The 23,617-nt window shown below is 33.1% G+C and overlaps 2 protein-coding genes across 6 annotated transcripts in view; one reads left to right on the top strand and one right to left on the bottom strand.

The window, feature by feature from the left end:
• LOC130635866 (cilia- and flagella-associated protein 44-like) overlaps nucleotides 1-23,617 on the bottom strand; it is a 50,537-nt gene that overhangs the window by 7,374 nt on the left and 19,546 nt on the right. For 4 of the 5 annotated variants that reach the window (XM_057445375.1, XM_057445377.1, XM_057445376.1 and 1 more), the window contains 25 exons: nucleotides 22,007-22,087; nucleotides 19,709-20,570; nucleotides 19,479-19,602; nucleotides 19,193-19,355; nucleotides 18,871-19,083; nucleotides 18,651-18,757; nucleotides 18,423-18,511; nucleotides 15,851-16,041; nucleotides 15,129-15,212; nucleotides 14,656-14,730; nucleotides 13,907-13,954; nucleotides 13,366-13,465; nucleotides 13,194-13,288; nucleotides 12,914-13,120; nucleotides 12,707-12,817; nucleotides 11,571-11,726; nucleotides 9,669-9,902; nucleotides 9,405-9,523; nucleotides 8,920-9,190; nucleotides 8,573-8,622; nucleotides 8,318-8,480; nucleotides 2,694-2,750; nucleotides 2,343-2,416; nucleotides 1,778-1,941; nucleotides 647-855 (listed from right to left, as the gene is read on the bottom strand). In XM_057445375.1, coding sequence (XP_057301358.1) covers nucleotides 647-855; nucleotides 1,778-1,941; nucleotides 2,343-2,416; nucleotides 2,694-2,750; nucleotides 8,318-8,480; nucleotides 8,573-8,622; nucleotides 8,920-9,190; nucleotides 9,405-9,523; nucleotides 9,669-9,902; nucleotides 11,571-11,726; nucleotides 12,707-12,817; nucleotides 12,914-13,120; nucleotides 13,194-13,288; nucleotides 13,366-13,465; nucleotides 13,907-13,954; nucleotides 14,656-14,730; nucleotides 15,129-15,212; nucleotides 15,851-16,041; nucleotides 18,423-18,511; nucleotides 18,651-18,757; nucleotides 18,871-19,083; nucleotides 19,193-19,355; nucleotides 19,479-19,602; nucleotides 19,709-20,570; nucleotides 22,007-22,087 — 4,047 coding nt within the window. The remainder of the gene's footprint in view (nucleotides 1-646; nucleotides 856-1,777; nucleotides 1,942-2,342; nucleotides 2,417-2,693; nucleotides 2,751-8,317; nucleotides 8,481-8,572; nucleotides 8,623-8,919; nucleotides 9,191-9,404; nucleotides 9,524-9,668; nucleotides 9,903-11,570; nucleotides 11,727-12,706; nucleotides 12,818-12,913; nucleotides 13,121-13,193; nucleotides 13,289-13,365; nucleotides 13,466-13,906; nucleotides 13,955-14,655; nucleotides 14,731-15,128; nucleotides 15,213-15,850; nucleotides 16,042-18,422; nucleotides 18,512-18,650; nucleotides 18,758-18,870; nucleotides 19,084-19,192; nucleotides 19,356-19,478; nucleotides 19,603-19,708; nucleotides 20,571-22,006; nucleotides 22,088-23,617) is intronic. The other variant, XM_057445378.1, reaches the window with a different exon arrangement.
• On the top strand, nucleotides 3,294-7,924 carry LOC130635868 (neuronal acetylcholine receptor subunit alpha-2-like). Its single transcript, XM_057445383.1, has 5 exons — nucleotides 3,294-3,919; nucleotides 4,665-4,810; nucleotides 4,946-4,990; nucleotides 5,361-5,470; nucleotides 6,524-7,924. Exons 1-5 carry the CDS (start codon nucleotides 3,862-3,864, stop codon nucleotides 7,716-7,718), a joined length of 1,554 nt encoding a protein of 517 aa, XP_057301366.1. The 5' UTR covers nucleotides 3,294-3,861; the 3' UTR covers nucleotides 7,719-7,924.

Raw genomic sequence — 23,617 nt, 5'->3', positions numbered from 1 at the left:
ATATGAAAGAAAAGCCTGTCCATAATATAGCACTTCCCTTTTTTTTCGATTTAAAAAGAAGTTGTGTTCCTCAATTATTGACTTGTGAAAATTTGTAAACAAGTACTATGACGGTATTCATTTAATATCTATATATCCCTCTTAAAAACAGCGCAAAGACAATGTCCTAACTAAACAGGCACAATTCTCTTGTTGAGCAAACAGAAATTTTAAAAACCCCTTACTTGCGATTATGTCAAGAAAACACACATGTAACAAAGCTTTCTAATTTTCAGCACATCCTGGTTTAGATTACTTCATAACATATGTTTTTTGAATTGTCTTTAGCACAGTTTAAAATGCTATTTACCTGGTTCTTGCGTCAGGTAAAAGATGGGTTTTGATAATCCCACGGTTGCGGAGTTTGAGGGTGTAAATACTAACTGTTTTTACATGCAAAATGGCAAAAAAACATCCGTCGTTCCGCAATTTACACCAGGGATGTAGTAAACATTCATAACTTCGCTCTGTTGTGTTTTGGTTTTTGTTCATTGTTTATTTGGTTTAATTGATAAATTAAAAGACCACGCCCTCGCTACCAGTCTCCCTATTTTTTATTTACTTTGATGCACTAATTTACATGCTCAACATAAACAAACCTTCTTACCTCTTTTTGTCTGTTTAATCTCTTCAATTTTCTTTCTTCAACTTTCTCAATAACCTTAGCAATTTTACCTTCCAGTTTTTGTGTTTGCGTTGTTGGTTGAGCAGCTGCGTTTATACCATCTTCTTTCCCTTCATCTTTTTCACCTTGACTAGCTTTACGAAGTCCAGCAATTTTGCCAGCAACTTTCCAAGAAGTTCTTCTTGGTTGACCTAACATAGTAATTTAAAAAATGGCTCGAAATAATTAGAAATTCCTTACACAACTTACTTGCAGACACTTAACAGGATTCCTCATACAATTTGCAGACATTTATATTTCTTGGGTTTCCTTAAGCCAATCTTAAATAGCGTCAATGTTTTGCTCATAAAGAAATGAAATAACAAGACGCGTTAAAAGCAAATCAATTCGCAATACTTGAAGTCCAGTGCCCACGATTGTATAGGTTAGTTTGATTGTTTTACAATAGTCGGGTATTAATATAACTTCACCCATGCCTCGTAAAAATGACAATATATTTTATGTTCTTATTGTCCAAAATGGTACCGCAAGTAGCGAGTATTCGCAATAGTATATAAAGGACGGGCAAAATCGTGTATTTTTTCACGGGCCACCGACTAGTTCTCTATAATAATAACCGCTGTCTGTCTCTGCGCAAAATGGTACCTCAGTAGCGAGACACAAGAAATATTCATATAAAAAGCATATTCATATAAAAAAGCGTGCGTTACAAAAAAGTTTCTATTGAGTTATGTAACAGACGCACAAAACTCGTGCGATTGTTGTGAAACCATGAGAGACTAGTCTTAATAAATTATAGATCTTGTTCTGGAGTGTTTTGGTGATAGATTAATAGCGTAATACAACAGATACGATGCAGTGGTAGCGCAATAGACTGGTAATCAGAAGATTTAAGGTGTGAGTCCCAACTTCGATTTACTTTAAAAAATTATAGTGTTGTCAGCGTATTTATTGCAATCTACTTGTATGGCAGGCAAGAAAATTAGAGCAATTCTATACGTATTTCTGGCGGTAAAGTAACATCGAAGGGGTGAAAGAGGCAGCGTTGGGGAGGGAGTCCTAGAAGACTTCAAACTTTTCGTTGCTTATTTATATAAATAAAACGCAACTCACCGGAAAGAATATCACCAGTTTCTCGAAGTGTCATTCTGCGTTTGTTATCGGCTACTAGCGAGAAAAACTCTTCTGTCAGTTTGCTTGCACGATAAGACGACACGCTGTGCTCGGTACCGAACGCATAAAGAACGATACGATCGCATTCCACACTTTCTTTAAATCTAAACATTCGAAAGGTATAAAAACCGTTTTCCGAAACATATCCGTTTGAATAAACCGTTATTCTGGTTAAATGTTGCATTATAAAAATTTTCAGTGTTAAATAAGATTACTCTGTTCAGAAAATTTTAATTTTTTGTTGACACCCTTGAGAGGAATCTGGCTACGAGAAGTATCAACTAAAATAGAAACAAAACAAAAAACGGAAAAAAAAATTATCTTAATTTTTTTTAATTTTTATTTCTACTTTATTTTATTTATTTATTTCTTATGTTCCAGGGGGGTGTAGAGTGTTCTGGAAAAGGGCCTAAGTTTCTTTTTGTTTTTTTTTTACAATGGAAAATTGTGATGGCAGACATTTACTTTTTTACTTTTTATGTTAAATAAAAAAAGTTATATTAACCTCTTCTGCAATTTCATTAAAGCGATTCTATGTCGTTCGGATTCATACGCAGTTTCCTTTTTAACCAGCTCAATCTAAATATGAAATATCAAGCACAAAATGAGATGTACAAGAGACCATTATCCAGGCAGTAATGTTGTTTAAACGCTAGAGAGATAGGTAAACAAAGTGGTTTGTACTAGAAACCGGTCAACTATTATCAATAATAAGTAACACGTAATTTGTGTATCAGTTATATCCTTCTCTGCGGGGGAACAAATATTTGACTCTCAAGGTCTCGCAGCAAATGGCCGATTAACTAAACTGTGAGAAGTTTAGATAAAATTTGACAAACAGAGGAGTCTGCTTTACCTTCTCTTCTCGTTCAACTTCAAGATCAACTTTCATTTGAGGATCAATGATAAAATCCTATCGAAAAAAATCATTTATGATATTACATCTTTGTTTTTTTATAAGACACCAAGCAATCGGCTATAAGAAACCAGGCATCGGTTAACTCGCAAAAGTGTCTTAAATTCTGAGGACATTCAATCAAAAACGTGAATTTGACACAACAGAAAATCAACAAAACACGAAACAAATGAAATAATGACTATTTCGACTTTTATTCATTATCTAAAATGTTGTCTGTTCCGTTGAAATCGTCAATTTATGAGTTGTCAGGATAATTTACTCGATATTTGTCTCTTTCTAGAACTAAAAAAATATTTTAGAAATTTATTGCAACTATAGGAATGTAAAAAATGCTCAAAAAGATAATTTATGTTAGTGAATAATTTTGAAAGTCATTCTCATGTCCTTAATCTTAGGTTTGCAGTAACAAAAAAGAATGGAAAATTTGCAGTAAAGAATTCGTACTCTTTTCTCTAAGCATTTTAAAGCATGCAGTTTCCCTGCTAAGGGAAAAATAGAATTTAGAAGAAGTTCAAACAAGGAACTTTCGTGTCCATACAATATTGATCAGGATAAAGATAACGACATTTTTTCTCTCAGCAGGTGCTATCAACGTCGACAGTGGACGTTCAAGCGGAGAAAAACAAAAACATTATTTCTATTTTTATTTCCATTGCTTCTGTTAAATATTTCTATTCTTTAGATAAGCTCATTCAAACATAGAGACGAGGAAAACAATGTTTTTTGTAGTAATTTCTTAAATTATTAATCAGCAAAACATAAACATTGGGATGCACGAATAATTTGGACTTATAAAAATCCTTAGCAGTATCTATTCTTGATTAAATAAAATATTAGCAGCAGAAAAAAAGGATGAAAATATAAAAGGTAACAGCAGATTGTGAATTCTTAAAATCAAGGGCTTAATATACCTGATTTGAGCGGAGAACATTAAAAACTTATGAAGGGTTACAAGTAAAATTATTGGCATTTGAATTTTATTAAAAGTTCTAATGCAGTACTGGAAATTGAAAATTAGAAAAACTCGCAAGAGAGGACACAATTAAATGAATAACAAGCCAATTAATTCACAGTTGGACACTGTCCTCAAAATAAAACTTAAAAAATGACATCAAGAATATCATCAGTTACAATTACATCACTGCTTCTTATTATTATCACAGGTAAATGAACATTCTTTCTCTCTAAACAAAATTTTCATTGATATGTTATCTATAGCTGATAATGGATGGTCACCAAAGAATTGTCTTTCTGACGCTACTGCAATAACTTTAAATTTGCTTGCATGTTTGTACTACAGGAAATGACCTATCATAGCACCTCCACACTTCACTTCCAAACAGACGTTGCTAATTTGTGTCTATTCCTAAACCAAATTAGATGTTTATTAACACTATGGATTTCTCAAAAATATGGGTTATAGTGGCTACTTCACGTCATCCCACAACCAACCAACTTCATGTCATCCCACAACCAACCAACTTCATGTCATCCCACAACCAACCAACTCACGTCATCCCAAAACTAACCAACTCCACGTAATCTCACAACCAACCAACTCACGTCATCCCAAAACTAACCAACTCCACGTAATCTCACAACCAACCAACTTCACATCATCCCAAAACCAACCAACTCCACATTATCACACCACCCCACAACCAACCAACTCCACGCCATCCCACAACAAATCAACTCAACATCATTCTAAAACCAACCAATTCCACATCATCCCACAACCAAGCAACTCTACCTACCCCACTCCCACTCAAAATACTGTATGCCATAACACAACAGTTACTTGTTGAAGTTTGTTGTTACTGAGTTACTGACTGAGATATTTTTTTTTAATTCGCCTAGACTTTATTCCTTCGTCGATAAAGAAAATTCGTAAGTTTGTTGTTACAGGTGTGGAGTCAGCAGTCCAGTCAGACGAAGAAACTTTAATCAAGCATCTAATGAGAGGATACAATAAAAATATCCATCCGACTATTCTTCGCAATGATTCGGTTGCCGTGGAATTGACTGTTCACTTGAGAAGAATAATTTTGTTTGTGAGTTCAATAGTTTTATCGTTGTTGTAATTAATATTAGATTATTCACATAAGTTGGAAGGGTTATCTGAGATATTCTGCGTCTATGTTGTCTTAAACATTTTTTTCACAATACTCGCTTTTCGTCTTTTATAGAACGAACGGGAACAAGCCATTCAAACAGACATCTGGCTATCACAGGTAACACATCAGTATATGAGGGTTTTGTTGTTACAGTAACATTGTTTCAGGATGACCACTTACTCATTAAAAATTTAAATTCTTCGAGTTCTACCTTGAAGGTACAAAACAATGGTGCCAGATAAAATACGTTGCACGAGTGTGGCTAAAGTCACGAATTCAGAAACGAAGCATTAGCCTTCTCATTTTCGTTATCTTTTCCCATAAAAACATTTCGTGACTGTTTCTGATTTTGTTGTCTGAAATTCTCTCTCAGACCTTTCACTTACTTTCAATTTGCAAGCTACCCTACGTATAGATAAAAATTAAGGAAGAACTGGATATAACTTTTTGGCTTGTGTACTTTATCAAACTGTTTACTTCTTTCTAGAAATGGAAAAACGAGTTAATGACATGGAATCCAAACGAACACAATAATATCACAGGAATAAGAATTCAAAGAGGGCTTTTATGGTTGCCTGATATATACATTCTCCAAGAGTAAGTTATCTTCTGCATTTTTAACTGTAATAAATGCTAACAGGACCGACTCTTTTTTTACGTATTATTATTGTTTTCACAAGTTTCTGGACAAAATCCATAAAATGGCCTTAAACCGTCATCTCATGCATACAACTGTTGGAAAGAATTTATAATGGTATTAGTCTGGGCGAAATAGGGTTTGACCCCGAAGAAATTGGTGTATTAACATGTTTGGTACGTTAGTATTGTAATTTCATGCAGAATAACACAATAGGAGCCTCACATGTGATTGCTTGGTCAAGGGGGGAGTTGTGTGATTCAATAGCAATCTTTCAATCTCTAAAGTCTGAATGAATTGAGGAAAATATGAATCGATGTATTAAGAAAATAATGGTTCTGTGAATTCTGGTCTTCAAAATGCACCAGATGAAATGCACCAGATGAAAGAGAGACAGTAAATGTGAAAACAATTTTTTTTGGTTATAATTCGCATATTCTGGTGTGTAATTATTCACGGAGGGATGAACCAGGTCATTCTATTTTCTAGAATTTCTTACTGAGACCAGCTTTGATCAAGTTATATAGGTTTATGGTGCTAAAACATGTCTTGTAAAATGCATGGAAACTTAAATATGATTTCGATAAGTTTGGAATTTTAAACCTTCACTGTGTTTTGTTAGGTAACTTTTCCTCACCCAAGAAACTAGATGCGAGGCTCTTAGTGTATTATTCTAATAAAATTTCGGCTATAACGGTACCAAACATACTAATGCACAAATTTATTTGGGACTGAGATATTTTTTTTAATTTGCCTAGACTTTATTCCTTCGTCGATAAAGAAAATTCGTAAATTGTGATGAATAAAATACACAATAATAAATAAATAAGGTCAAATATATATTATATTTTCTCGGCTTTAACTCAGCCAAACAGCTAATTGATCTGATATTTGCATAATGATCTGTTAGAGGAATGTACTGTTGCACACTAATAGTTTGTATCACATAAGACGAGATGATAAAACAGCACAAACTCACTATAGTATTTACATGTATGTTTTTATGATACTAGGATCGGCAACAAAACCAACATGTACTTATTTGACAACACGACTACAGTGCACATGTCATATGACGGAACGCACCAATCAAAATTTCCACTGGCAGCATACACAACATGTTATTTTAACGTGCTCTCCTTCCCTTACGACGAACAAGAATGCAATATCTCCTTTACCTCCTGGATCAATGATGCAACAAGAATACATTTATCCACTGCAAGTGAGTTTACTCTAATAGATTACAAAAAGAGCTCTGCGTGGGAGCTTATGTCTGGTAGTATGCATAATGATATGAGAAAATACGAATGTTGCGACAAACCGTACTCCACCGTCACCATGCATATGAAAATTAAACGAAAATCAAAATTCTACAGTATGCTTATGTTTTTCCAAAGTAGTTTGCTCTGCACCACCATTTTGCTGGGGTTTGCAACGCCCATCGATTGTAGAGAACGAATTATATTCAGTCTTCGTGTTCTATTAACATTAGTATTTTACATAATAGAACAACTGAATCAAAGCTTACCGATAAACTCCCAACATCTGCCAGTAGCTGGACAATTCTTTACTGGTATAAACATTATCGTTTCCATGTCAACGTTTGTAACGGCTTTCGTTACTAAGATGTTCTACCGTCAAATTTACAAGTTAGATACGAAATACAACCCAATTGAAATATGTCTCCTGAAGATTGGAAAATACCTCCCAATAATTGGAGTCAAATGTAAGTATTTACTAGACACAAAAAGCGCATTTTTAAAACAAAACAAAAATTCACCAAACAGAGGCTATAAAAATGTGGAAACACAGGAACCACAAGAGGAGGAAGAACAAAAAGAACAAGCACTGCAAGAAAAAGACGATGTTGAAATTGTGAACATTTTAACAAAGAAATCAAATCAAAGGCGAGTCAAAATGAAAATAAAAAAATGGTTCAACGAGTACAATGCACGAAAATATGCGATACCAGTACTAAGTAAACAGAAAAAAGAAAAGACGTTAAAATCTATCATAACGTATTTGAAAACCTTACACAGGTCACTTCAACTTTCAAGTGAGAGACGTAAGTGGAAACACAGCCAAACAAAGTACGCACGGGCTGTTGTGGAGTTAATGGATAGAATCTTAATGACGACTTTTATTTTGATCATTATAGTTTTATTTCTAACTACGGTTGGACAAGCTCTAATTAAAAGATATTTATAAGAGAAAAAATAGAACAGATAATATGTGTAAAAAAATGTGTTAAAGTATCAGAGTTCAGACAAGATTTTTTTTAAATATTCCCTGAATTTTCTTGTGTTGTGGCCTTACATCGTACGTAAGGAAGACTTCCATTGAGTACGATGTAAAAAAATAAAGAAGACAAGGGGGCACAACATGCTGGAAATAACTCAAATATAACATTAGAACTTTTCTATAACGAAATAATAAAAACTTTACTAGAAAAAAATGTTTAAACATTCTCTGTGTTTTTTACAGAGTTTCTAAATATTTCCTGTGAAGTACACAAAAACCAACACGACTCTAATATTTCTCATATTCTTGAAATACTCGATAAATAAAAACTAAGACAAAAGAATTTGAAGTTTATTGTCAACATCAATCTTTCGTTTCTTAAATTTCCAACAAATCATATTACTTTTAGGGTTTATAAATTCTTATCACATATTAGAAGTCAACGTTAACATCTACCCAACATTAACAACTACTAAACTATCACGTTAAGAAATCAGAATATTATGAGCATTGCACAGTCATACCGAAACAACATCCCCAACAATCGAAAAAAAAATTTAACTTACACTTGTTGGTAATTGCAGATAGCTGGGAAGTTCCTCATTCCTTGTTTTCAGTTTACGAAACTGTCTTCTAAGCTTTCCAATCGTGTTTTTTACTTGCTGTTTTTTCTCTTCAGCTAAACGCACCATTCTATCGTGTTCAGCTTTTTGTTTCTCTAACTCAATACTAAACATGTAGAAAATATCACAACAGCTTACCACAGCGTAAGCACATCTACACACAAAAAAATATTCAACAACATCCACAATTGTACGTACCTGTAATGTTTAGGATCGTCAATGTCATCAGCGGGTTTCGTATCTACATCCTAAAATTACACAAAATAAAACATATATACAAATCGCAACCAAGACTTTCTATTATTATCGCTTGTGATTTGTAACGCTTGTTATTTCTTCGATTATTCAATGTTCTGTTACATTTTAATTATTAACAAACTCATGTGTGACGTCAGAGCTGACTGGATGGCATCATACAATATTTTTATCCCAGTTGTATCTCTGTGAGTCTTCGCATATTCGTGTCAAGTTTTTTTCATATTACCATGTTTCTTGCCTTTTGCTGGAAAAGAAACGTTTTTACATTTTGAGGAAGAAAAACCAACCTTTGCGTTAATGTTTGTTTTCAATTGAGCTAAGGCAGCTTTCAGTTTGGCTTCATCCATAAATGAGAATACAAAGATGTTGCCATCATTACCAACACTGATCAAAAATTTGCTATCAAAACTAATCTCGATGTCAGAAACAGAGCCATAATCATTATCGTGCGCGTTTGTATACCAATATGAAGTCAAATTTTCCAATGTACATGACGCCATGCTGTGAACACGTAACGCACCATCTTTTAGACCGAATGCAAGGTAGCTTCCATCTTTGCTGAAAAATGAATATTGTAAGGTAGCCAAATGTAAATCAACATAAAAAACCACAGAAAATGTCATAAGTAACTTTAGCTTGAAATTATTACTGTCAAAATTAGGACCAAACTATGAACAATAAGAAGACAGTTGGTTAAAAAGTATCAAAAAATTCACAGGTTTTTTTTATATATAGGCTGATTGAGATTGGGATATCATTATGCAAATTTCACCTGAAATGTAACGAAGTGACAGGAACATCATTAATATCTGGAATTTTAATGGCCCGCACTGAACTTTCGTTTTCATTCTCAAAACTGCATTCGTAGAGGTATCCTGCATCCCAGCCGTCCTAAATATATATCATATTACGTAAAATGTATAATCAATAAATAAAGTAAACCTTGCTAAGATTTTTTATCATCAATAAAACTTAGCATCACAATACTCCAACTATTCTCCTTTCTAACTTAATTAGCTATTCAACAATAGTATACCATTGTCAGCACAAACTTTCCCGTGTTACCACGATAAAATGCTTTCAAGACATCTCCCTGTGGATGTTTAACTGGAGGAGCATCATCATCATCATCATCATCTTTTACTTCTTCTTCCTCTTCTTCCTCATCTTCTTCTTCAATTCCCTGCGCCTTGCGACGAGCTCTTTCTTCGTCTCTTATGCGTATCCTTTCAGCCTCTTCCCTAGCTTTTCTTACATCTTCTTCAGCTTTCTAAAACAAGTACGTTATTGTCATAAGACGCCTTTCTCACTTAAAGCGAGAATTCACCTATCGCTTCATTTCAAAAGCTACTCGTGAGTGTGAAACTAATGCAACAACGAATGAAATTTTTGGTCTTGGCTCACTGCTGGGGCCATTCTCAATGACACTTTGCAGCACGAGGGTGGTCAGGGTGTCTGCAGAGTTGAAGTAAAAAAAGACGTAGAGAATTTTACACGCCAAAAAAAGACCAAGCAAATAGAATATTGTATTTGAGTAGAAAAATTAGTTTCATGCAAAAATTCGTTGGATACAGAAAATCTAAACCTGGTTTCTATCAGCCTTAATTAGATTTTAATGCATAAATATAGCACAATTGTGAAATTTACAATTTAAATAGATTACCAATAACAACAAGGACCAGCTAGACATAACCAGAGCTGGTGATGGATTAATGAGGTTAACCAGTGTACAAAGGAAAGGAGGAAAAGTTGGAAGAGTCAAATGGTAATAAAAATATCCACTTAAAAGCAAAGTACCATGCTCGTACTGCAGAGGCAGAGAGAAACGAATTTGCAGATGTAACAGGCGTAATGAGGTATTCAAGATAGCAAGTCATATAAAACAGGCTAATTAAAATGTTGTACACATAACGATGAATGTGTCGTGGAAAAAATCAAAAATCTTCGAATTATGAGGTGGTCAAACGCTGATTTCGATGGGATGAGGATAATTTGTCTGACAATGCAGTAGAGAGGCCAGCCATGCATATCAACACAGAATGGGAAGTGGAGGCTATTGAGAAAATGAAGATTGGCAAGGCTGTTGGAATGTCAGGTGCAATTGCAGAGATAGTAAAAGCGTCTAGATAAACTAGGCTTGAACTTATAACAAGTCTTGCCAATCGGATTATAAAGATGGTTTTTGAGAGACTGGCTGTCAAGTGCAATACTTAAATGATTTGATGGCAAGGGCGATGCCTTAATAATAGAGGATTATAAATGGTTGATCAAATTATAAAAGTAATTGAAAGAGTGATTGGTAAGTTACATAGAGAAAAAAATCATATGGAGAAGATCAAATTCAGTTTTGTTTTGGGCGTGGCACTAAAGATGCAATTTTTTTACTCAGACATCTTTAGGAAGTATTTAAAAAAGAGAAAGAATGTCAATTTTGTCTATTGTCGATTAGGAGAAAGCTTTTGATAGAGTTCCACGTAAAGTTATTTGGTGTACTATAAGAACGGCTAGTTAAGATGGGCCAGTCTATGTACAGCAATACTAGAAGTCGCCTCACGAATTCCTTATTGATAAATTTAGTGTGAATGTTGGTGTACATCAAGGTTCTGTACTTAGTCCTCCGTTTTTTTAGTCTTAGAAGAACTGTTGATAGAGTTCAGAGCAGTGTGTCCGTTTTTTGTTATTGTATGCAGGTAATTTAGTTCTCATAGCAGAGTCTATAGAAGAAATAGCTAAAAAGTGGAAGAAAGATATAATCACATGAGAAACAAAAAGTAACAAGTGACCTTGAGATTCTGGACTAAAATAACATCCAATTCTTTCTCGAAATAATTCTATTTTTTTTCCAAGTTTCTAATTTTTCCTAATTAGTAAACAATTTTTACAGAATTTAAGAAAAAAACCTTGATACAAAAACCTTAGACCAAAAAAAAATTCATACTAGCAGTTCATCTTTGATGCTTTTAAACTGATATTCTTTTGATAACAAGCCTTGCAATGGTAACTGAAATGATTTGGTTGTATCAAATTTTCCAGAAGAAGGTTGCAGGAACTCTTGTATGCTACCATTCCTACACGCCACCAACAGTTTGTTACCCTGTGTAAGAATCAATAATGATGGATAAATATTGATATCTTATAATATATAAGATATCCATGAAAATTATGTTAAATATTTAATGGAATATAATGCGGTATAATATATGAAAAAATATTCAATTTTTTTATTTACACTGCCACTGACAAATAATTTATTGTGTTATTTCCCTATAATAATTTTCCTATAAATGAAAAGCAGTTCTTATCCTACTGATATTCTTAGTTCGAGCTCAATCGGAGAAGCCTCATTGCTTTAAATTATTTTCCTTGACAATTGCCAAAATGACTTTAAACCTCACAAAACGTATGTTGATTAAACTCATTATCAACACTGGTAATGGCGCATTAAATTTTAATTGTCACATGAGGAGCAATCTCACCATAGGTTTTATTTGCTTATGCTGTAAGAATTGCTTCAAAATTTATGCACAGAGAATTATTTATTTTTGGCTTGTGCCTTGGTTGTTGCATAATCTAAAAACTACAACAGTTTTATGTTTTGACAAAATTACAAATTGATTGTAGGAGATTTACTTTTTTTTCTAGATCTTATGATTGTATTTCTCAATGACTGAAATGGTGACTGTGTAAGTAAATGAATTGACTCAACGAGAAAATTGATAATTTGTACATACAATATTATATTAATTTGAAATCAATTTAACTCAGCATGAACAAAGGTCTGCCGAAATGAGCTATACCATTTTTAATTAACTGATCGCCAGCCCATAAAAAACACGTGTCATACATATTCCGGGCATTGCTATGATGTACATTCTTCATTCGTTATCTGTCTGTCACACACCCGTGTGACAGACAAATAAGAGTGAAGACTATTTGTAAGCCTGCTCGAAATCAGTCTGTGTGACAGACAAATTAAGGCTGACAATTGGCAGGGGAGAATGACTAAAGTTGCCAATAATATGTTAATATCTCGTTTATAAAAATCAATAATTATTTAACTTTTTTCATCCTCACCATTTTAATTGTTGACCATTGAATGGACACAACTTCAGCTGCAGTTTCAACAAAACCTATTGGCCTAATGGTTTTCTCCATACTGAAGAAAAAAACAGTTTCATCTGTGCTCTAAAAAAATGAAGTTTAGTTTTATTCAAGACACTCAAAATGTTAGTATCAATATGGCACACACAGAGCGGTAAATGATTAGGTGAGCATAACAACCCCTGTTGCGAGAATCTTCCCAGTCCCATCTATAGCCATACAAGTCACTGGTTTAATGTGTGGTTTAAACACTTGTGTCAAATGTAATGTAACATTTGATATGTTGTGTTTTTTGCGCCCACTTTTTTGCGTATTTTTGGCTATTGACAAATGTCGAACAACTCCGTCCGCAAAACCAACAAGGATAGAGGAGCATGTGGAATCAACCTAAAAAAATTAAAGAATAAATCAGGGTTTGATAGAATGTTATCAAAATGACGGATGATAGAAAAACACTTACGATTTTAGGCATCCAGAGAAGTGAACATCCAGAGAAATTAAACTTTTTGTTGCAGAGTGGAATCTTTGATAGAAAGTCAAATAAACGAACAGTACCTGAAATAAAATGTGTTTTTTATGTATTTAACCTTCTAAAAGAAACTGTGTTATCAAAAAAACAAATTTGTACTCACCATCCTGTCCAGTTGTGGCTGCAAAATGAGAGATAGGGGATAATGCTACAGTCGAAACATTCCCAGAATGATATGAAAATAATTTATCGGGAGATTGACTCTAAATAAACGAATAAAAAAGAAGAAGAAAATGATAACTTATAGTCTGCATGATTCAATTTTTAAAAAAAGTTGTATACAAACTAATTTAAACAAATATTGTAATAAAAAACAAAATTGATGTCATTATTTTTAAAAAAAATAATTTCAATTTATATTACAATTAGGTCAAAAAAGATACCCTTTCATAAAAAAATTGTTTAAATTTTCTTTACCTAGCTCTACCTTCCTTCAACAAACATATAAAAATCCAACTTTTTTGTTCATAATGTTAATGGAAAAAAAACTCTAAAATGTTTTAGCCTAAACCTATCTAAAACAAAAGTGATTAAAAAGTAATAAGGGTAGTAAAATTTGCACCAGGTTCCCTCTAATAAAGATGGATTTATAAAAACTTTAGGAAGTTGATAAATAATTGGATCATAAAAATACCATGACATACAGTATGCGAAAAGGACAAATCCAATTTCCATATTCCACCAGAAGCATCCTATAACAATATAAATACAATGAATAATATTTATTAATAACAACTTATTGATTTTTAAAAAAACTTTTTGTACCAATAGGGTTTTTTAACGTTATAAACATCAGCTTTTTTATCTAGTGCGACATAAATATGGCATTCATAGATGTTTCAGGTGAGGTATAAATCTGGTCTGTGTTTCTCCCCATTCCACCATTTATCTCCTTAGCAACACTTTAGTTTAGTTAAAGGTAAAAACATCTGTTTTTCCTCTTAAATATGATAAATATAGCATTCCAGGTATTCCCTTTAAATCTAGACTGTGTTTCAGCCCTATGACCCATAAATCTCCTTAGCAACACTTTAGTTTAGTTAATTATATTACAACATCTTTCAAAATTCATAAATGCAGATCAGCACGTTTTAAAATGCACATAATATTCACTCTGTCGCAAAAATTTAATAAAGTATAAAATTTTACCATAAAAATTACAATTTACTACTTAGGAAAAGTCACAAAATTTCAGGAATCAAGTAGATGCCGAACAAAGGTTATGGACAGTCTAAGATCCCGTGGGCACTTTGACCCCTCCGGTGCTAATAATAATTAATGCTGGTTATGCTAATATTAGAGTTTAGTATTTAAGGAAAAAATATCAACATATTCTGACTAACCATATGTATTACACAGCAGCTTAAAACTAGTTACAAATACAATATCCTACCTGGGCATACCATATGGTAGATTCTTCATCATCAACTGATTTTACCATAGATAATAACTTCACTTCATTACCAACCTAAACATATCACCTTATGTGTTACAAAGGCTTTCTGGCACAATATAGTAGGAAACAACCTTGAGTAGCAGGGTATGACAATACCATTTTATCAAGAATAATCTACTTTTTCAGGATTTCCTACTAAAAGATTGTTATTTTTTTAGGATTTCCTACTAAAAGATTGTTATTTTTAAGGATTTCCTACTGAACGATTTTTAATTTTTAGGGTTTCCTACTGAACAATTGTTACTTTTTAGGATTTCATACTGAATGATTGTTACTTTTAAGGATTTCCTACTGAACGATTGTTACTTTTTTACACTACTTAAGGTGAAGGCGATTTTTCCTTTGCAAATCATCCATACATGAATTGACTGACAGCAGAGAGTAAATTAAGAAATCATAATTATATTTACTTTTAATTCTGACATGGGTTCAAGTTCAAACAGTTTGCTTTCATCAACTGCATCGGCAGTATCTACACTTTCAAAATCCCACACCTAAGGTACAAAATAGATGGAGAAACACTAATACATCATATTATTGCACAGTACATTAAGCTTACTTTTATCACTGACCATAGTTCTTTTAGACAGCCTTTTCATTTAAGAGGGAAATAAAATTTCCAAGATTAGTTTTTTTTTTCGAGTTTATCTTTTTGTAAATAGAACATAATAATAATCAGATTTTGTGTATAGTGGGTCGAGTGTATATATATATATATAGTGAATATAGGCGTAAATACTTCCTGCATCCGTCACTAAAGCAAAACCCCAATTGAAAAAATCTGTACTGACACAGCAAAAATGTTCTTGCAGTTTGAAATCTTATTTCAAATCCATGTAAAGGCTTTAATACCTGAGCGAAATAAATCTTAACACCTAAAATCTTAACAAAAGGGATCTAAGGTATGAAAAAACTTGAAATAATTGCATATCTTAGTACTAATAATAAGAGACTGTTGTATTTTTAAGAAACTGTACACACATGACTTCTTATTGGTTGAGTTTAAGCTGTCAAATAAGAACCAAATAAAAATACAAGAAATATTCAGCATTTCTACATCTTGAAATGTTTACAATTGTGCCTGATATTTTTTGTTATGTTTGTGATCAAAAATATATATATATAGTCAAACCTTTACAAATCCATCAAATCCAACTGTTATCAGTTCTCCTTCATCAAGGAAAAACTGCTCAATGTTACCATTATGACAATTCTTCTTCCCTTTTCTGGTTATTTCAACCTTAATCAACCCACCATCCCACAGCAGCATATTACCCCACTCTGAACCAGAGAGTACCTTTCCATCAGGTAATTCAACAAATCCTAAAAAATAATGTTATAATTCCCAGCATATAAAATTTTTCAAATTTCCCTAGATATATTTGACACGATTAAGCATGTTTTTTTACTTTAAATAACAGACACATACCAAAACTTTATATATAATGACATCGACCCATTATAAAGGAACGTGTTGATTTCGTCCTTTTTAATATTTCTTTTAGTCTGATAAAAATGTGATTTTAAAGAAATACAAAGCTAAAAAGTTTTTTTCTGTACCAAAAACTTTTGGAATACATTCTGAGCCAGCAGTTTTTGACATTTAGAAGTTCTTTTTGAATAAAAAGTTAAAATTATTTTCTCCAGAAGCTGCAACTGCGAAATAAATAAAAAAGTTTGGTTTTTTCTGCAATTTATAAACACTTTTTCCACATTCTTTTTATGCACAAATTTATGTAGTTCACCTACAAGCGAGTTTATTCACTGCAATTTTGTTCTCTACAACTAACTCTTTAATTTTATAACATAGCCTTAAGTCTTCTACTGTTTTTCATTAGTTTGTCTTCACTTGAGATGATGATTTTAAGGTGATGATCTTGGTGTAGTTTCTACACAGCTATAGCCAACTACCTCTCTTGTTTGTTTTATTTTCTGTAACAAGAAGAGTATTGTTTTCTTGTTGTTTTATTTCAACACTAGTGTTTGTCTATAAATTTCTTCCCCAGAGTTCTAGCTTTATAAAACTAATTTATTTTTTCACTTCTGTTGACTGACATTTGCATGTTTCCTTAATTAAAAAACTCATTGTTGTTAAAAAAACTTAGCAGGGGTTTTCTAGTTTTCTTTTAGGGACCCTTAACATAAAAACCTCCTTTTAACGTAAAGTTCATAATAGGTCCCTACATGCCTGTTTCCAGTTTTTTAACAAAAGCAACATCAATTAGGCTTATAAAAAAAGAAAAACGAGTGATAGCATTTGGATACATACATGACAAAATTTAGTTTACAGCTATTAATAAAATGTTAAACTGTAAAAGAAGATGACCAATGCTGCGCATCTGTAAGTAAATATTTAAAGTGATGTTTGTACTAAGAATAAAATTTAACTTTTTTTAAATATTCGAATTAAACCATCAGAAATCTTGCAAAGAAAGTGTCATATCTTCATTACTGAATCGTGCCAATAGCGTAGTCAGTGACAAACAGGAGAGGAATGAAGAAATTCGACGCGTAAGAAATGCATTAATCGCAAATGGATACAGTCATAAAGTCATCACGCAAGTAGAAAATAAAATGAAGAGAAGATGCAATGGAGACAACGTGGAAACATCAGAGGAATTTATCGCATCAACATTTCTACCCTTCGTACCAGGTACCAGCGAGATCCTTCGTTGAGTTTTAAGGCAACACGATCAAATGCATTCTTAACTCTAAAGACACCCTAAGAAGCACTTTGTCTAAACCAAAAGACAAAATAAACCTGGAAGAACAAAGCAGTGTTGTTTACGAAATCCCGTGTAAAGATTGCGATGCAGTGTATATAGGCGAAACAAAAAGAAAGTTTAAGCAACTAGTACAAGAACATATGGGCGCAGTGAAAAACGGAGATGTGAAGAAAAACGAAATTGCGGACCACAGCTGGAGCAGAAGTCACCAGTTTAATTGGGATGAGAAGTAAATCATTGACTGAGAATCCAGAACAACAGCCAGGAAGATTAAAGAAACCATCAGCAGTGTAGAAAGTAACAAACACATAAACAGCATCTCGTATCAACTTCCTGAGATTTGGTTACCAGCCTTACAGAAGAAGTCATCTAGGTCCGAAAATGTTAATTATCGTAATGAACTGTAATTATCAGCTCGTTTCTGATTGGTTAATTTTTATGAATTTCGATCCTTTGCAATTATATAACTACATGCTCAACATCATTTTACTTTGCCCGATGATGGGAGAAGGATCTCCCGAAACGTCGCCTACTAAACTATATCATGTTCAAGAAATGATAAACTTTCCACAGTAATATGAATACTGAACAGACAAACCGAAATAATATCTTCACTATAATATTTATTTGTTTCAAACTACTTTATGATACAACAAAAGTTGAGTTTTTCACAAATACAAAAGATTGCATCCCTGTATTTTGTCAATTCTCCATTTACTAGAGCCGAATAAAATAAAAAGGGCAAAAATAATGAGAGTTTTTTTTTAATGACAGTTTTTTTGTCAATTTTCAAATATGGACGTAAGCGTCAAATGATCAATGCTCTGCAGCCAGAAGTTGCTACTTTTGCACACACATTGACCAGGTTTTTCCTGAAACACTACATAATTAACTCAAATGTTAAGCTGATTTTGATCATGTAAAACAATAACAATCTTTTTTTTAAAAAAAATGTTAAGTCAAAAACCTTGCATATACCTGAGATATCACTTAACTCAGTAGTACCAAATCTACCCAGTTCTCCTTGCAGTTTTAAACCAGTAAATGTGTTTGCCATCATCCAAAATCTATTAGTAAACACAGCCAAAAAATACAATTAAGACTAGTTAATAAAAAAACAGGAGCTTTGTTGATACTATAAATAAACTGCAAATAAAAAAAAAACTGCCAATGTCGAGATGAAATAATTAACATCTTTGCACTAACTTTATATGGCCAGTGCCACTTGAGCACAGGTGACCTTCATCTTCTGGTGAAAACGCAACTTTATAAACATCTTGAGAGAAGGCCTTTGAGCGAAGAATAATCTGCTCCTAATCAAAGTTCAAAACGAAATATTTTATACAGTTCTTTTCGTACTCAAAATTGCTAAAACCAAATATCAATCTATTTGCAGAGTTAGAATAAACAAACACAAAGAGTATACTTCATTCCAATCCCAAATAGTCATCATATAATCAGGTGCACTTCCAACTGATGCAAGTTTTTCTCCACTGGGTGAAAAATCAAGATTAGCATATGCTTCTTCAGTTCCTTCCCGCAAGATTCGATATATTTTTAACGAAGGGTTTTCATAAATAATTATATCTGGTTTGATGCCTTTTTCAGCTACAGCAAAATATTGTCTGTTCGGATGAACCTGAAAGGTATATATTTAATATGTTTTGTTAATATTTATGCAATAAAATAAATGCAATTAAGAAAATAATTCAATATAGAGAAAATAAAAACAAAAGATAGTCCCTTACCGCTATTGCACCAATACCCCTGCCACTTGTACTTCTAATGTTGACTTGTTTTTTTGTTTTTAGATTCAATATTTGAAAGTAATTGCCAGTGGAAAATATAACATAATCTGGAGACAACAAATGCAAATTGGATCGTTTTGTGCATTCAAAGCCAAAAGAATGACGATAAAGGAGTTAAGGTAACAATAGAAAAATAATACATGTACACCAAAGAATTTACATTGTAATATAAAGCACTTTTTACAAAAAATGTTAGACAATTCAGGCAAGTATGAATGAAAGATACTATAATGTCAAAATATCAGGCGGTACATCACCAGTTGAATAGGATTCAGAGTACTGTTCGTCGTTCTTATACAGTGAATCATCTTCTTCTTGATTGATTGTTTTGTCACTTTCTGAGTTCATATCTAAAATTTGGCAATAATCACGTGAAAGTTCACCAACAAAAACAATTTTCTGATAACAATACTGAAAAATCAAGACACCGTACTGATTAAACACATTAATTTATACCTTCTTGTTCCGCTTCATCTGTTTCACTTTGTTTAAAACCTAGTTTATCTTGAGGTGAATTTTCTGTACCACATTCATTAAATATTTCTTTTTCTGAAATGTTTGCATCATCGTTAGCACTCTTTTGATCTTTTTTGTTATTATTGTTGCTCACATCAGCTGATACATGTTGACCTTTTTCCTTGTCTATTACAATACCATCATTTTGAGCAGCCAATTCCATATTAACATTAGAATCAACGCTATCTTTGCCATCTACATTAATAGAAGTTGGACCGCAAATGGTATTCTTTTCTTCATCCATATTACTACCTGTCCCAATATCTTGGTAGATTTTTTCCTCTGCTGCATAACCCTCAGTTGCATTATCAAAACTTTTATCATTCTTATTTCCTATAGATTTTAAAAGATTTGCAGAATGTACTAATTTTTCCTCAGCAGTGATTGATCCTGTATGTTCTTCTGCTGTATAAGTTTTTGTGTTTTCAACATCACTGATAACTCCTTCAGTGTGAGTGAGCTCAGTAGAGCTATCATTTAAAACAGCTTTTTCCTCGGAATTGGTTACAAAGGTTGCTACTGGCTTGTCATCAAGATGGGAATGAACATCCTTACTTTGTTTATCACTACCACCGTCACTACTGCTGCTATCAAGAAGGGCTGAATTGGCATCTTTAAATTGTTGAGGAGATCCAAGAGACCATGACTGAGCTATATGTGATTCTGTTGATAAATTTATTTCTGGATGGGTAGTACTGGTAACAGATTCCTCAAACGAGCTTTCTGGTTTTTCATCTTCAATGACGGAACTATCTAACACAATATCCACATTTCTTACATCATCTTGCTTAGACTTTGGTATCTATTAAAAGAAAACACATAGCCAAGGTGAAACTTAAAACAAAAATAATTTTTGATGTGATGTTAAGAAACTTTAGAAATTACAATTAAATTTTCTTTAGAGCATTACACCCAACTGAAAAAAAAGGATAAGGATATATGTGATGAGGATGCCAAACTGGAATTGTCACCCAGCATATTGTAAATCCCTAATATTAACCCTTAATATTCAAGATCAGGTAATTTGCTGAGTGATTTTTAATTGAATGTTCTGATGTTAAATAAATTCGTGTGAAATTGTCAGAATAGAGATACAAATTCACAGCATGTTTTTTATACCCCTCTTCAGGGGTACAATAATAAAGTAGAGATTATAGACGTCCAAAAAAACAAAAAAAACATAGTGATCCCAAGGAAAAAGATGTTGTTTTCATTGATAATATTAGTGCATGTAGAAACAAATTTTTACCAACAATTTTAGTAATTTTAGACCTTTTAAGAGACGTGCATTCAGATTTTATCAATGCATAGATATTATAAAAGTGAATTGATTGACACAAAATTTTTGCCAAAATGACACTCGTTTTTTTATCAATTTTCTAATAATCTATGTCTATTCAAGAAGGTTGAAGAAGATTTAAACAACTGAACGATGTTTAAGTTCTGTAAAGAACAGTTTGTATGCATTTGTTATTTATTTTAGTCATTGTTAATTTTCGAATTTCAAGTTGTTTTTTTTCCTCATATTTTCATACTTTCTGTGTATTTATCTTAAACTTGTTTGATGAAAAAGTTAAGAACATTTCAGTCAGGGGTGATTTTCATTCTGCGAAAACTTAACTTAACACAATCTGCTTAACAGATATTTCCTAAAAAACAAAAATTTTGCTGTGTTCTAAATTATATTTTATAAAAAAAATGTTTTAGCCTACTGCGAAGTTAAAATACCCCTTTAACAATTTTTTCACAAGTTTTGTTTTATTTCGTCATGATAAGTGAAGTATAGCTTCGCAATTGTTGTTCATGGTCTCTTTTTTCACAAAGAACACTAGACATTTAAAATTTTCCAGTCCATTTTTCTTAACTTCGTTGTGATTGGGGACTTCTAACAAAATTTTTTGTATGGAGGTTATTGCTGACATCATTAAAAATTTCTTTTCTTAACCATTCGCTTTCTAATCAAGTGAACACTTTCGTAAGCTAATCCACTAGATTGATCAAAATAAAACAGTAAGTTTCTAATAAGACAACATAAGAAATTCTTGCTTTTACAAAAGGACAATAAAAACAATCAAAAATCAAGCCACTCTGGCTTATTAGTTTTAGAATTTCTGCATGTTATAAATATGTAATACAAGACTAAATATGCACACTGAGCAGACAAACTAAAAAAATATTTTTAATAGTACTATTTTCACACTCTGCTAAGGATTCGATATTTATGCATAAATGTCTCACCTCAAGATCAGTAATTTCTGATGAAAGGGTACTAGGATGGTTCCTTTGTTGCTTTAAATTTGCTTCTTCGGCAGCAAATTGCTATAAAGAAAAATATAATCACTACTCAATCAATAGCTGAGGACAATTTCCTAAATAACAGAGAGCGTAAATTTTGAAAATCTGTTTAATGGCAAATACATTGGTCAAAACTTCAATTAAAAAACATTTATCGTAATTTGCTAGTATCAAATTTAGCTCAACGTGCTATGTCATACATTAGTCATTTAAACAGAGATAAAAAATGACTAAAAGAGGTAGAAAAAGAGAAATCAGTTGGGTGTTAGAGAGATTCATGGAAAATAAGGAGACAGTTAAAGTTGAAAGTGGCTTAAGAGAATTAGATGACCAGTTCCTTAAATTGCTTAAGACGCGTGCTAAGTGTCAAATATTGTTAGGAGTGCCAGAGCAGCAAGATGATACTTTAGTCGATACGTTGGATAAGGATGTCTTCAGGATTAAAACAAGATGTAGAGAATTGCCGAGTGAAAGTAAAGGTTTTTACAACAAATTTTGTAGTAATTCACAAAGATCATGTAGAAGCAAGAGATCTGGTAACACAACCAGCTCAGTTAGAGAAACTGCTATTAGAGAAAAAGTGAGGCTTGCAGAATTACAAATTAAGGCAGAATTTCTAGAGAAACAAAAGGAAGTTGAGATACAGGCTGCTACAAAAAAAAATATTGAGTTTGAACAAGCCAAATCAGTCTTTGGATCAGTCCATTAGATCCTTTATCATAGAGAATATGAGCAAAGAAAAAATTGATTATGTTCATATGAACGACGTAGAAGAAAGAAAGGTCCATGCTTCTAGAAAAATGGATGGCAATGGAAGTGGATTAAGATTGCTGTCTGACATGTTGAAGCACACACAAGCACCTAGTGACTTAAAACGTGAACTTTAATGGGTGTTATGACCAAAGATGTGATAGGAAAAAACCTATCTGGAACCAAACTTAGAGGGCCGGGATGGACACTGCGTAGCTGGGTGTTCTTTGGAACAGTTTTGACATCTGTGGACAAAGGTGCAGGGGTATCGACAAGGGAGCCCTCGATTAAAGCGAATGCATGGGTTCCCATGTGCGGGTGACCAGGCTCTGGGAGTGGCATTCCGAAACTGTGGGGACAATGACTGCGACCCAAACCTATGTGGGCAATGTGAAGCAAAATGTGCGGCGCCATTACAAGAAAAATATCTTGGAGGTCCCACAGGGGAAACCTTCTGCGACAACACTGAGGGGGGGCCTCTAAGGTGCATATTAAACAGTGCATCGTCAACAACATCCCACCTATGGGAATGATTATTTGCCAGCTGCAACCGGTGAAGTTGGTCGTATGTGTATACAGACGCAAAAGCGTACTGGGAGGCAAACTGGCTAATGAAGGTTTGGTAGGCTAACATTTGTTGGACAAGATGAGGGTAAAGCCAAACCATGCACCTCATATAGATTGTCCAGGCAGAAACCCAAGAATTAAAATCCTTAACCTTACCCTTCCCTGCCATTTTTTGGGATAAGGACACCTTGGGGGCACGGTCCACATTTTGGATATTCAGATCGAACTCCCCCAGAT

The sequence above is a fragment of the Hydractinia symbiolongicarpus genome, chromosome 3 (genome assembly GCF_029227915.1).
Source record: "Hydractinia symbiolongicarpus strain clone_291-10 chromosome 3, HSymV2.1, whole genome shotgun sequence".
Classification (NCBI taxonomy): domain Eukaryota; kingdom Metazoa; phylum Cnidaria; class Hydrozoa; order Anthoathecata; family Hydractiniidae; genus Hydractinia; species Hydractinia symbiolongicarpus.
This window is presented reverse-complemented; position numbering and strand designations above follow the sequence as displayed.

Coding starts and splice junctions, on each gene's coding strand:
- LOC130635868 (XM_057445383.1), top strand. CDS start 3,862: ATGACATCAAGAATATCATCAGTTACAATTACATCACTGCTTCTTATT. Junction 4,811..4,945: donor TGAGAAGAATAATTTTGTTT/GTGAGTTCAATA, acceptor CGTCTTTTATAG/AACGAACGGGAACAAGCCAT. Junction 5,471..6,523: donor GATATATACATTCTCCAAGA/GTAAGTTATCTT, acceptor TTATGATACTAG/GATCGGCAACAAAACCAACA.